At 39.8% G+C, this 14907-nt stretch overlaps 1 protein-coding gene across 4 annotated transcripts in view; it reads left to right on the top strand.

Annotated features, from left to right (window-relative positions):
* FBXO25 (F-box protein 25) overlaps positions 1-9870 on the top strand; it is a 32897-nt gene extending 23027 nt beyond the window's left edge. For 3 of the 4 annotated variants that reach the window (XM_063330382.1, XM_063330383.1, XM_063330384.1), the window contains 4 exons: positions 1315-1497; positions 3594-3737; positions 5787-5813; positions 8601-9870. In XM_063330382.1, the coding sequence (XP_063186452.1) occupies positions 1315-1497; positions 3594-3737; positions 5787-5813; positions 8601-8690 (444 nt within the window). In that variant the 3' untranslated portion in view covers positions 8691-9870. The remainder of the gene's footprint in view (positions 1-1314; positions 1498-3593; positions 3738-5786; positions 5814-8600) is intronic. The other variant, XM_063330385.1, reaches the window with a different exon arrangement.
* The last annotated feature ends 5037 nt before the right edge of the window (positions 9871-14907 follow it).

Here is a 14907-nt window from a genome sequence, read left to right as displayed (position 1 = left end):
CTGCTTGCAGTAAAGTCATACAACTGCAACTGTTCCATCTGTTTGCTTTTACCTATGAAATTTTGAAATTGTCCTTGCTGTGTGTGCCGGGTATCTGTATAAACCAGCTAATTTTGGAACAGAAAGGAGAAATGGGAAACCCAATCTCAGCAATTTTCATATGCCAGGCAACCACAGTGTAGACAGTTTTGAGACACTGCAGTTGCTGTGTTTGTTTCTTTCCAGCATGCCACATCCATCTGAGCTGTGTCACATTGGTTGAAATAACTGATGAGAAATCTTTCGTCTGTAATGCTCACATATTCCTGAACAGAATGATAGTCCCAGAGATGTTTATAACAAGTGACACTATGGAAAGTCTAGTCTATAAGTGAGATGGATGGTTGTGAAATAAACTGATGTAAGTGAGAGCCTGCTGGAATACATCTGCCTTGCGACTGGGCAGCTCTGCTAGGGGGGGCCAGCAGCTGCCCACACTCCCTCCCTCGCCAGCTGGGCCACCATCTCCGGCTGTGTCAGGCTTTGTGCCACCTGGCAGCATGGGATCCAGATTCAGTCATCTATGGGTTGTGCTGTAGGTTACCCTGTTAAAGAGAAAGTTCAACAGAGGTGTACACTCTTAAAGAAGACTTTGTCAGTGCTCTGATCTGTCACCCCCTGCAGAGTTATTTCCATACGAGGGAAACTATCTCCAGACTTAAGAAACAAACCTACTTTCTTCTGCCTCTGAATTTCATGTTTTCATTCTGTGTTTCTGCTCTTCAGTCCTATACTCTGTACTTATATTCTGTACTCTCGTTGTTTTAAGGCAAATTCATATGTGCTCTGTTTCTTATATAAAAATTGAGAAACTGTAGTATCCTATAAATTATAAATAATTCGTTCATAGCTTTATTATAGTTCATACCTTTATTAGAGTTTTAGCACACTTCTCTCAAAGGTGGAATTGAACATATTGTAGTTTTCAAGATGGTGTACTTTTGAATTACTTTCTGAGAACAAAAGTGTTTTAAAATTACTTGAAATTTAAATAAAGAATTTAAGATACGTTTGTTTTAACAGTAGGAAAGCTATAAGTTATAAACCCGCAGTCTGTAGCTCCTTCTGTACCTGTAGTCATTTGAGTTTTCAACAACAACAGTTGGAGAATAATGGTAGCCAAGTAATCAAAGTATCATAGAAGTAACCATAGATGTTACTCAATGGTTTTATGCAAACTAATCTAAGAACTGAGATACCTCTAAAGTAAGAATCTTATTTGTACCTTAAACTGTCAAGTTTTTGTAGTTACAAGTCTTTGATTCTTATTTCCAGCAAGTCAACAATGGTCTTACGCTTAGTGATCTCCCTCTGCATATGCTGAATAACATCTTATACAGGTTCTCTGATGGCTGGGACATTATTACTCTGGGTCAAGTGACCCCAACTTTGTACATGCTCAGTGAAGACAGACAGTTGTGGAAAAAACTCTGCCAGTACCATTTTGCAGAAAAGCAGGTAATAAACTCTCATCAATTGCATAAATGTGGCCCTTGTCTTTGCAATATGGTATACTAATGAAGTGTGAACTCATCTTTTTTTTTTTTTTGAGATAAAAATGTGACAGTGTGCAGGAATAGTGAAAATACTCTCTCTTTTGGGGCTTAGTTCATACTAAAAATTGTATTAGCATGTCTGTGAGTTTAGGGTAACTATCAGGCTGTTCCCTTGCATTATTTTAAAAAATGTCTACCCTAAGATTTTCTTTTAAACTACACAATCGCCAAAAAGTGTGGTGGAGGATACCTCTAGCTGCTCCTAATTTTAGTACCTAAAGTAGAATTTGTTTTACTAACAGAGGCAGGCAGGCAGACTGTTCAAACTTTTAGGCTACATGAACAGTTTGATGAAGCCAAAATTGTATTTTTGCAAAAAAGAATAAAACAAATGCTTGAGATCTTGAAATTGAGAACAAAAAGAGAAATGGTACTATTCTGTCACGTCCTCATAAAAAGCATTTAAGTAATGTAGGAATGCCTCCATAACCGTCTTCATTTTCTGACAGTAATATATGCTGGGACAAAATCAGACTAGGTGAAAATAAAGCTATGAAAATAGAAGATACCTCATCAGACTTGGAGCAGGAACTTTTAAAAACCTAGTACATTCCAGCCTGGAAAATACATTCTTAAATCTGACAGGTTTAAGTGGTACCATGTGGTCGGTGACTACTAGATTAAGTATTATTGTAACTGGAAAGGTAGAAGTGAAGATCAACTAACTCATGTGCGGTTGAACCAAATAAGAATTTTTGTGAGATGAAAGGCTTTAGAATGAACATCAGGGGGCATATAGACAGACAAAGGCAAACTGAAAAACCCTCGTTCAGATGCAGCTCAGAAGAACGCAGGGTGAAGTTATGAGGACAGGAAGTTTAAGCTTAATGTAGCAGTTGAATGGATTATGAAGCCAGATGAGGTAAGCTCTAGTCAACAGCGACAAAACTGGTTGGAGAGGAAGCTATTAGACTGAGGTAATGCCTGGGAAAAAGATCACTCAAGCATTTCAGTAGAATTAACCAGCCCTGTGCCTTATAAAGGACCCTTGTACACACTGTTTCCAATGCCTTCCTAAATGTTCAAATTCAGTTTCTTAATAGGTTATTAATGATAGGAATCCAATGATTTTGTTTATTTTCCAATGTCAAATTCTGCTTTTTCTGTTTAAAAGTGTACTACCTTAATAAGCTACAGAATTACGCTAGGTTGTTTTTCCTGTCCTCTGCAGTATATTTGTTGAACCATGAAAAGACCACAAAAACATACTCAATATCTGAAGAGCACTTTTGGAAAAAACAAGACTCTACACAGGGAAGTTATTATGAAATGAAGTGTAGCTGAAATCACAAAGGCAGTGCTATTCTCCCTATCTAGGAATTGTCTTCTGAGTGAAGAAAGCCCTTAATGTATTAGCATTAATCCACACTGAGTGGAACAGAAGTCTTTTATAAATAAATACTTAATAAACCTTGGCTGTGTATTAAGCCGGGGAGAAATAGCCATTGTGCATCAGCTAATCTTTACATGCAGATTATGTCCTCAAGAAGTACATCAGTCACTCATTATTGCTATCCTTCTAGAAAGATCATAAGTAAATGTGAAAAATAATCATGTATATACTCTTAAAATGAAAAAAAAAGCATTATTTAAATCCATAGTTACTGTCTTAACAGAAGACCACTATTCGTAATGCACAATCATTTTTTAAAATATTATTCCTGAGTGTTTTTTTAAATATAAAATTAATTACTTATGGGTCTAAATATTGCTTTTGTTATGTGGCTTGACTATAATTAGAATAATTTCAAGACAGTGGAGTTAGATCAGCTTTGTACGGCCTACTTTTTCTTGGCAAATATGCACCCTCCTATTTTTAGTGTTTTACCTTCCATTTTTTTGTGGCTAGATCTCTCTCACTGCTTCATAGAGATGTACAATGTCAGCTTATTGACTTCGAAGAACTCCAGTTGCAAAACTACCTCTTTTTTTTTCCCAGTCTCTTACCTGGTTTGACTAGTTCTTTAACAATTTTAAAGAAAGATATTTTATGTCCAGTTTTGTAGGCATTTGATTCCATCAGAGAAAGGTCACATTGACTGGAAGCTGATGTACTTTGCACTTCAGAAATATTACCCAATAAAGGAACAGTATGGGGACACCTTGCATTTCTGTCGACATTGTAGTATTCTATTTTGGAAGGTAAGAGCTTTGAAATAAATAATCAGAAATAAGTTCAAACAGCTACTGGTGATCATCTGAAAGGAAAAATATTAAGGTCATCTTGTCAGCTTTCTCATGTGAAATGTGATTGGACGATTAATATCTAACTTTTAAATAATATATTAAACTTCTATATAAAATCAGTATTAAAGTCCAAAGTTTTTCTTTATCTAGCATTTTTGATATCCAATAACTTCAATACTTAGAATTGCAAGGAAAAGTGCCATGTGGAGAGTTGCACTCTGTCGTCTTGTGTCTGTTTTATCTTATGCAAAGTTGTTAGGAACTTGCATAAAGATAATCCTTTTATGACATCCCTCTTCCAATGACAGCACAGTAATCAGTAAGTCTCTAATGAGAACTTATTACTATAGTATTCCTACCACATCAGTGTAAAACTCTGCATTTTTATAGTCTTGTTTCTGTCCCATGTGAAACTTGGAGGAATGATTGAAACGTATGCAACGTAAAAATGCATTTTACGTTGAATGAAAAAACGAGCAAGCCACCAAAAGCAAACTTTAAAAGAGAAATCACAGTTACTTTACAGAGGAAAAAGTAGCAAGTGTTTGAATCTTGAAACAAATGGAAGCACTGGATTCTTCAGTTAATATGTAAGAATTTAGTTTCTTCTTTTAATGGTACACTTCAAAAATCAGGCAGCTCTTCCCTTCAAAGGGATTCAGAAGAACTTCAGGTAATGTGCCGAACATGTCTTAATATTACATATGTGGTTTTTTCTTGTTAGGATTTTTTTCCCTTTCCCCTCATTCACGAACAAAGCCAAACATTGGAGGAGTTGCAGAGGAAAAAGTACTGAAGTGATCAGGGCATGAAGAAGACTAGCAGATGTTAATTTCTTTTAACTTGGCTGTGTTAAAGCTAACAAGGAATGTGACTGCCCTCCTTAAAGTCCTCTCAGAGATAGAGAAGGGATGAATAAACAGGAGACTACTTAGGGAAATTATTTAAGCTAAGGGACAGCCTTGATGCAAATAAGTTGTAGAGACTAGTTGTGGGTAAACTTATGCTGAGAGTTAAGAGTTTCTAAGAACCAAAGCAGTGAGGTTTTGAAATAGCCACAAAGGAGAGGGCTAACTAGTGATGAGAATTTTCATCGATTTATGAAATTGAAAATATAATGTGATTGCTGGCAATGTGAGAGGGCTGCACTGAAAGAGCAGGAAGCTCTTCCAGTCCTGCATTTTGTGCCCTTTTAAAGAAGGGACTGATGGCTACTGAATTGAATTAGTAAACAGTTCAAGAAGGGAAATGGCTTCTCACTTTTCAGTATGCTGTAATAATCTTAGTACTACTTTTAACAATTCCTTAAGAGCTTTTCAGGAAGCAGCATTTGTATCCTGTATTTGTTTAAAACTTGTGACCATAGTAATGTTAAATACAATAAGAAAGAGTCAAGGGTAGAGTCCATCTGACTCCTAAATCCACCGTGGGAAGTACAGTGATACAATAGAATGTCTTGTACTCTTCTGTATTAAAGGAGCGAATGATTATAAGAAACTCTTCATATCAAATGACTGTCTTTCAGAAGTGACTTATTAGTAAAGGATTTGTCCATGATGAAAGTGTGGAAAAATGTGTAATTTCAGTAGTGCAAAATAACGGCAAACTAATTGTTGACTGATGCCTCTGTGAATGCTTTTATGTATGCTATTTCTCCTGTTCCACTAGGCCACACAGCAATTGTGGGCAGCTCTTTTATTTTCTTGGCTCGCTCAGCAGCACGTTTCAGTTATCCCAGAGGTGGCCATAGAAGTTGAAATACCTTATCTTCTTTCAATATCCAGGCTTTATGTAAATTAGTGTAACTGCTTTGTGATATGCTGCACACTTGGTTTTAGTCGTCTTGGGGCTTGTGCTGGCTTTTTTTCCTCCAGCTGCTTGATTCTGCCAAGAATAAAAGAGTATTTTTCTAAATGGCACATGAACCTTAGCTTCAGTAAACCTTAACTCTGCTTCTTTTACTTTACGGCTCTCCTTCCTGCTTCCTTCTTCACGATCTCAAAGGACTACCACCTTGCTTTGTTACTCAAGGTATTTCCTGTGTGTCTCATCTGTTTTCGTTGCTGTTCTGTAATGTCAAAGTGAATAACATGTTCATTTCTAATTGTTTTGATACTCTTTGTTTTGATTTTTGTTTTCCCACATCAGTTTAGCAGCAGGAATACTTCTGTTTCTTGCTTCCCTATTAGTTAAAGTAGTGATGACTTTCCATCTCAGTTTTTCACCAGATTTGGGTTTTATTATTGCCATATTCCCTGCTAATGCCATTTAAACTAGGGACCATAATTCAACTTCTAATGAATATATAGATGCATGGTGTCAGTGAGATGAGCCAGATTTTGCTAAGAAATAAGTTTCTCTGCACTCAGTGTTATAAACTGTTTCTACACTCCCTGATGTATTTAATTCAGTACTTAAATCTGAAAAGAGTTAAATGAATGTCAGATAACTTTCTTTAATGCAAAGGTACTAAAATTGATTTTACTTCACTTGGAATGCTGTAGTCATGCATACTTCTATGAAAGAGTCTTTCTGAAAGGAAGCTTTCAAAATGGGCTGTGTGTGACTTGGGAGAGTGCAGGGGACAATTACAACGTTGCTTTCTGACTGAAGAAATGGTGGAAATAATTATACAGAAAAGGACTGTAGCTCTAAAGTTGTTATGGGAGCTTCTTAATGTCCAGTTATGATAAAATTTGAGGAGGAAGACAACTACATTTGCCAGTAAACACTCCTCCTGGTGAAGTTTCCCGTTAATTGAAAGGAGTTCTGTTTTAGCTTTAAGTAGATACATTGAAAATCAGTATGATTTGAACACTATTAAATGTCATTTTAAGGGAAATACATTTTTCTTGGAAGGAGGAATACTCATAATTACAGGAAATCTATTACTCTTCAGTCCTCATCACTTTTTTCACTGTAAAATTGCTGTTTCTGTTGTTAATAACAAAAAGCACCAAGAACTGATCTTGCTGAGGTTTGGACCTGTAATTCCTGACTGAGCAGAGCTTTCAAAAGCATTTTTATGATGATGTGCAGAGCAAAACAGGATGTTACAAATTCTGACTAAAATATCTAGGAGTATAAATAAGCACTCAAAGGGTATAAACCCTAGCTTCTTTCCCGGAATCCTAATTCTGATTATGTTTTTTTCCTGGAAACCAGGAAAGTAATGACATGACACCTGACATGGCAATGGGTAGAGAAGGTGATAGTTCATTAGCAACTACCTTTGAGAGTGTTTTCTGCTGTGGTGGATCTCTTCCTTGCAGATGTCACCTCAAGATGAAAGCATTAGGTTTAACGCTTCTGGTCTTCTGTTCTTTCTCATCTGCCACTTCCCCAAACAGGCAGTTCTACCTGAGGTCTAATCTATTTGTCTGTTCTCCTTTTTTTGTTTGTTTTTCCCCCTGTGTGTCATCCATGTAATAACTGGTTCTCAGGTGATGTTAAAGCAAATCATTAAAAAAAAAAAGTGGGAAGGTGAGGAGGTGATACCACATGATATTTTCATGTAGTCATTTATAGACTTAATCAAAAAATACAGATAGTATTCTATAGAATAACAATTTTCATTGGAAAAGCTGAGTATATATAATGTATTTCACCTAGTGCACTTTGGTGTTGTAAAGACTTCGGAAGGGAATGTGGCATCTTTGACAGCACTTTCCTACTTAAGTTTCCAAGTGAGAAAAAAAATTCACTTACAAGTTCTTTTCTTCTATTAACTGCACTGTATGTAACTTCATTTTCTATGGAAACGAAAGAAATGAAGACTGCAGTGGTCTGTGATCTACTTACTGCGTATTTACTCTAGTTTTCTTGCCCCACATGATGAATTCATCAACTCTGGTAGAAAAGGGAGAGAACCCCCTTAAAACCTGGAGAGGAGTTTCTGAGCCTCTCAACATTATTGATGGAGGTATTTAACCTCTCCATTGAATTGCCTGGGACCTTCTTCTCATTACACCTCTTGCATTTCCTTCCTTTAGAGGGCTCTAATAAGGTGCAAAACCTGAACTTTTCATTTGAAAAGGAATTTGAATCTTAAATAATCAGACAATTGTGTGAAGTTCAAGTTTCTGTAACATTAAAGAAAGCACTGCAGGCTTAGTGAATTTGTAATGACAAAGCCTTTCCATCCTGTCCATCTTCTATGTTCCTGACTTGCCGGAGTGCTAACTTCTGTTTTAAGGCAATGCTCTCAGGTGGGGAAGAGGTAGGGGTGAAAGAGGAGAAAAAGATGTTGGGGGGAAAAAAAGAAAATCAAGCAAGTTAGAAAAACTTTTATGACTGGGACTTCAGACATGCTCTTCAGGCTCTTTTTGGGAAGTGTCTGCTGCCCTTCACTTCGAAAGCAATTAAATTTCCCCCGAAGTTGTGATTGATTTCAGACTTTCATTAAACAGCTAATTCAGGTTCAACAAAACAGTTGCTTTTTTTTTTTAATTACTCTCATCAAAAAACGGATAAGGAATATGAAACTTTTTCAAGAGGTCTGACTCAGGTTCTGGTTTTGGTAGGAGGAGAAGGGGAGTGGTTTGGTTGGGTTTTGGGCTTGGTTTGGGGTTTTTTTCTGAAGTCTGAAGCTACCCTGCACTACCACAGTCAGACTGGAAAGGGCTATTTTCTTAAGTCTAAAACAGTTAAAGAAATATGGTGAATTACGAAAAAGAGCAAGTTCCTATCAGTTTGTTTACAGTGGAAATAGTTGCATGTGAACTTCTGCCTTTTTTATTTTTTAATAGGGGGTGGAGGGAGATTGTGGTTTGGGAAGAGAATTCATGTGTACTTTTTTTTTCCTCCCTCGTTTTGCAGGATACAGGACACCCCTGCACAGCCAGTGATCCAAACACCTGTCTCATGCCAGTATCTCCTCAGCATTTCATTGATCTCTTCAAATTTTGAGATGTTCAGTAGCTGTTCTCCTGTGTTTTGTGGCCATTTTTGTGAAGAGTCAGGCAGGATACGTTATGCTTTTTGTGCAATATATTTAAGTGTAATGTCTTGTTGTAGTTTATAAAAAACCAGGTATGGGGGAGATTATCAGACAGGCTTATTTGGCGTACTGGCTTTGTGCAGAAAAGAGCTGAGGAGAAGGAGATACACTAAGAAAATTTCAGGAAATCTTCAGTGGACTTCTTTTCAAGTCCAGGAAAGACCATTTTAATCTCAACTTTAAATACAATCTTTTGACGCCTTAATAGTTGGCTAAAATTATGTGGGGGGGGTTTTGAAGATTTCACAGAGGAGTTGAACTACTCTTATAGGGACCAGAGGAGGGGTTCTTTGTTAATCCTTCTTTGCTTAAGCCACTGTTTTCAAAACACCTCCATGTAATTTGCACTATTATAAAGAATAGGCCAATATTCTCTTGGACTCTTAATACATCAGTTACCGAGGTGGCATTAATCGTGGTGAGCTAGTGAATAAAACATAGCTGTGGTTGTATCTGTCGTTGAACCTATGAGTGAAGGAAATCAACCAATCTTTGTACATACATTATGCAAAAATATTTATTTTTCTTAAGGACTTTATTAAACATATAACCTATCTCAACACATCCTGCTTAACTCAAGAGACAGATCTGGGGCTACTGGAAAGTAAACTTTTTTTTTTGATGGTAGCTACAGCCTTTGTTTATACTGTTTGGTATGTCTACAAATGCAACTCCATTAATTCATCTTCTAAGAAGAAGACATTATTGAAATTTTAATGGGAATGGAGTTGCTTGTTTCTAGACTGGTACAGTGGCAGGACACTATACTACCAACGGAGGTTCTAACCTGCCAAGTCTTTACAAGCTATGGGAAATGCTGAAAGTCAGTCAGAGCTGAAGCACCTTCTGCCCAGTTAATGGGATGATAAATTCTCCAAGAAACTATTTTCTTCTATCCTGTAGAACAAAATTAATTGCTTGGCTTAGGCAGGTAAAGGAAAAATTAGGGAAGTTTTGGGTTTGTCAATGAAATTTAACAAATATGTAATGTACAGAAAAATAAATCATGTACTATATTCTGCCCTTGCTTGTTCTGAATCTAGTTTTGTACAGTGTAATAAATCATGTTTTTATCTATTACTCCTAGAAGCTTCTTGTGCATAGAGATGAATCCATTTGAATTTTATAAGATCTTTCTATTGCCTGTTCTCTGTAGTAATTGGTAATGGAATGAGAAGCATACAAGGAGTCCAAGTGATGTTGCTTTTCAGTAATTGGTTGTGTTAGCACTTTTTTAAACAGGATAACTGGACTCTTAATACAAGAAGAAGAGAACATTTTATTTCCTCAGGAGCTAGCTTTATATTTGCTTTAACTTTAATTTCAGTGCTATATTAACCTCATCCATGGAATTTGCTGATAGGTGTATTTTTTTCAATACAGGGTTTTGTGGGCTGCTTCTTTCTTTCAAATAAGGTATCTGCTCCGGCTCCACACCTGATCATTACCATAGCCAATGACATCCATTCTTATTCCTGTTCATTCAGAACATTGCTGCAAGCCTCACTTTCCTAGCCCCAAGCACTGCTGTAGCCAATGGATTTGCCAAGGAACCAGCCAGCTTTTGAATATCTCCAAGGACAGAGACTTCACAGCCTCTCTCTGCGACCTGTGCCAGTGCCTGGTCAGTTCCTGTACAGTTCCTGTAGAGGCCAGTTCCACCCTCCCTTCAGGTATACATGGAGGAGATCCCCCTGAGCCTTCTCTTCCCTTGGCTGAACAGCCTTTCCTCCCAGGAGAGATGTTCCAATCCCTTCATTATCCCCACGGCCCTTCACTGGACTCCCTCCAGCACATCCATGTCTCTCTTGTACTGAGGAGCATTTCAGTGCAGGGCTATTGGAATATTATTTTTTTTTTTAAATCTTAAAGACTTTGAGTGCAGAATCACACTGTCATGAGTAGTGTTATAAGCCTTTAACACTCAGAAAAACTGCACTTTGGGAGTACTTCCACAAGCTAGTTAAATATTTAATGAATATATGTCTTAGATTAGGCAAGTAACAGAGCTTGATTAAAAGTGACTACATGGTGTGAAGTCATCAATGCATAAGAAGATAGATTTTAATTGTGTCACTTAAGCAAAAAGCTAAGGCAGTGGTTTTGATCAGTAGGGTTTTGATTTTGAGCAATAGGATTTGTGTTGTCTTTTTTTTTTTTAATCTCTTCATGAGATGGAAAGGGGAGAGGATTTCACCTTCATGATAATGATCGTGTTAATAAATACCTTGCCTGTAATAAAGAACCTATTTTGACAACCTGAATTAATCTTATTGCCCTTTACACCAGGTTACAGCATGTAACCTGAAGTTCTGTAACCCATGAGAAGGGTCATGCCTTAAAGCAAACCTCCTGTCCTTGGCCTCCTGCGTGCTGCCTGGCCTGTGCGAAGGCAGGCAGCTGCTCTCGCCTGCAGGGGAAAGCACGCCTTGAAAGGTGCATCAAAGCTCTACAGGGTTCTTTTGCTCCACAGCTTTCATCCAAGACCTGGATCTGTTTACATATAGATTTTTTCAGTGGCAATGATAGGAAACCACGTTCTAACTGTGGCCCCTACGCCATTGCTTTACAGTCTCAGGTGATTTGGGCTTTATTGTACTCTAGTCCTGAAAAACAACAGTGATTCAAAGGCACTCAAGGCATTCTCCGCCACAGTCCACAAGGAGCCTGAAATTACAATTTTGAAAAATAGGATCTTCTATCCACCTACCCAACTTCCATCATTAACTCCAAAACCTGTCCCTGAGAGACTCCAGACCTGTTGGATTACAGTCCTGTAAGTCCCAACGGTTCTGTTCTCCTGCTTTGGGAGACAGGGACCTGTTCAGAGAGCATGGACTGAGCCCTTCTATTCGGACATCAGAGAGGACTGAGGTTCTTATCTGGAAAAAGCAGAGGAGCAGAACCTGCTCTTTCCCTTTCCCCTGGCCCTGGGAAATGCATAAACTGGCTTTTGGAGAAGGAAGCAGCTGAAATGTGAGGGAAAAAAATCTAACTTAAACAGAGAGATACCCACTAGGCATAGGACTGAAAGACTAGTGGCATTTTGTGGTGTAGAAGGCAGAAGCAATGCAGGCCAGAAGAAAAGCGAGAAGGGAACAGAGAACAGCAGCAGAACATTTGGGATTTGCCTGGTGCACAAATTACCATATTTACAGCTCCAGCACTGGCCAGCAAAGAATTGTATTAGCTAAACTCTTATATATGAGTGTATTTTTGAGCCAATAATCATTAAATTCACACACTTGTAGAGAAAGAAGGCAATGAGTAAGAGGAAAAATGTATTAATTTTGCATTTTTGCTGTTGCTCTCAACCTCTTAAGTTTTGGCATATATATGCACATATAGAAAGAGAACAAGACAGAGTGTACCTAACTCCTTAAGCCTCATCACTTCAAATCAGAGAACTGCACCAGAAGCTGATTTCATCAAAACCCTTCAAACTCTACCAAATCGGTCATAGATACTTTAGCATTTGGTACTTAGAAGTCCCATAACCCAAATTTAACCAACAAAGTACTTCATAGCTTCTTACAGAAGCCATGGGGAAGGTGCCTAAGGAGTCACTCTGCCATGGCTGGAGAGAAACAGGGCATGAAGTCAGGCAGCAAACCGGAAACGCTGTGTCATGGTTAGAAGAGGCTTAGCTAAAAAGTAAAATTACTCGACAGAAAATTGGGTCTGTTCTACCTCAAACCAGGACATGGTGTCACGTGCTTAACTTTTGACTAGAGAGAGAGTGAGCAAACAAGACTCATCTCCAGCAAGGTCAAACACAGGACTCTTCTTCTGGGAGCCTGTCACTCGCTCTCTTACTTTAAAAAGCTGAGGAGAGCGCACCTCTTCCAACGTCCATGAGAGGTCCCCTTTCACCCTAACCCTTCAGAGTTAGAGCATGAATTCTGGGGACTCCCCGTCCCAAAAGCTACATTTGAGATTGTGTTGCATCCCGTGTCACATTCACCCTCCTCGCCCCTGTGCCGCGGCCAGCACCGATGCAGTTGCAGCGTCAGCCAGTCAGTGCAAGCTGCTGATCTGACCAAAATCAGAAATTCGTATTCCTAGGGATAATTTTCATGGAACCATTCTTCCTCAGTCTTTTCAGCTACCCTACTCCACTTGCATAGAATAATTAATCCTCTCTAGCCCTCAGTCCATATTTAATCACGGGGCTAGACGTTCAGGCACTCGCCTACGACACAGAGTCGAAGCGGCACCGGCCAAAGGCGGGCAGCAGCTGCCTCCCCGCGTGGCAGCCCTCGGCCAAGCGTACGTACCCCGGCACGTGGCGCTGGGAGAGGGCACTACAGAGTCCCCCATCAGATAAAGCAAACGCTATCCAAGTGTTTGGAAATAGTTGTTAAATTTTGGTTCAGAATATCGAAGTATTAGCTAATTATGCTGTTCCTTTGCCCCCTTTCTACACTTTCAGCTGCAAGGCTGAGGTTCAACCCCTTAAAAGACGCTGGAACATAATTCCCAGCTCCTGCAAGGTTCAGGGGGATGAAGGTTACCTTTAACACTTAGAAAGTCTGTACCCAAGGATGTGACAGGTAAGCGGATTCAGAAGCTGGCTGAGGTGAGGGGGCCACTGAAACTGGGTTTCTTTTCTTTCCATTCCCTTGGGCTGGTCTCTGTGCAACGCCCAGACCCGTGCCACTGCCTTTCAGACATGCTGGTGATGCTTATTTCCCACAGATTTATGTGTACGTTCTTCCATCATTACAAATAAAACATGTTCAGCTTTATATTTGTTGCACTTCATGAGTAGTTAGTCATTGCGCCTTCAGCTGAAAGCCTTTCTAACAATTTTCAAGGCATACACAAACAGCCGCCACTTAATTCTAAATTTACTTATTTTTTTTTTATACACTCTTTCCATTTGAACACTCTGTTTTTCTATAGTATTTATAACAAAATAATAATGGAAGAACAGTTCATTTGCTGAAGTCAGTTGTCATTCCCACACAATGCTTAGACTACAGAACGAAGTTCTGTGTGCTCGGAGCACCTCTGCCCCATGGCTCGGTCCCCACTATTCTCTCAGACACAGCAGTTATTTTTAGACTTCTTCCTACTGGAGACTTTTAAAGCTGTAAACCTGTAGTCCCCTTCTTAACCCACAGAATCAAAGAATGGTAGGGGTTGGAAGGGACCTCTGGAGATCATCTAGTCCAACCCCCCCTGCCAGAGCAGGGTCACCTAGAGCAGGTTGCACAGGAACGCGTCCAGGCGGGTTTTGAATGTCTCCAGAGACGGAGACTCCACCACCTCTCTGGGCAGCCTGTTCCAGTGCTCTGCCACCCTCAAAGGAAAGAAGTTCCTCCTCATGTTTAGGTGGAACTTCCTATGCTCAAGTTTGTGCCCATTACCTCTTGTCCTGTCCCCGGGCACCACTGAAAAGAGCCTGGCCCCATTGAAAACTCAACCCCAGTGAACTCAGTTGAACCCTTTAGAACTTGGCTATTTATCAAACCAGTGCTTTGGCAGTATTTTCCTAAGTCGTGAAACCTAGATCTGGTCCTGCAGCAGTGTGTCCCAGCCTGTAACTCCGCTATTTCTCATTACTGGGCTGCGCAGTGCGTGGCCGGATCATGAGCCTTCACCTGCGGCCCTTCCCCTCCTCTGACGCTGAAGCAGAACCACGTTTAAACAGTTGCTGGGCAAAGTGGGACCACCACAAACCAGGACGGTGTTGCTCCACTGCCTAGTTACCCTTCTTACATCAAACACAACAACTTTAAGGGAGGTGGAGAGCACTCCAACCCAAGACACCAGCCGCTGGTGCACTCCCAACAGAGCCATGAACAAGTCCCTGCCCCGACTAAGGCTGTGTGAGGCCTTCAGCCCACTGCAGGTACTCGCGTCGTAGCCACTGACACCAGGCCACCCACCTCACACTTCTGCCAAGGAGGCTCACGCGCACGTGTTTTGAGGATCTGGCCCCACCAGTAAGTCTGCAATGACCCTTTGCGCAGCTTCTGATTGATTGCTTGAAACAGTGTGGCCGTGGGCCAGGCACAGAGCACTAGAACTACGGTCTCACCCACCACCTGGCCTGTATCAGCAGTAGTGTGGTGAGCAGGACCGGGGAAGTGATCGTCCCCCTGTACTCGGCACTGGTGA

The sequence above is a fragment of the Chroicocephalus ridibundus genome, chromosome 3 (assembly GCF_963924245.1).
Source record: "Chroicocephalus ridibundus chromosome 3, bChrRid1.1, whole genome shotgun sequence".
In the NCBI taxonomy this organism is placed as follows: domain Eukaryota; kingdom Metazoa; phylum Chordata; class Aves; order Charadriiformes; family Laridae; genus Chroicocephalus; species Chroicocephalus ridibundus.
The sequence above is the reverse complement of the archived record's forward strand: the minus strand, read 5'-3'. Positions and strand labels throughout refer to the sequence as shown.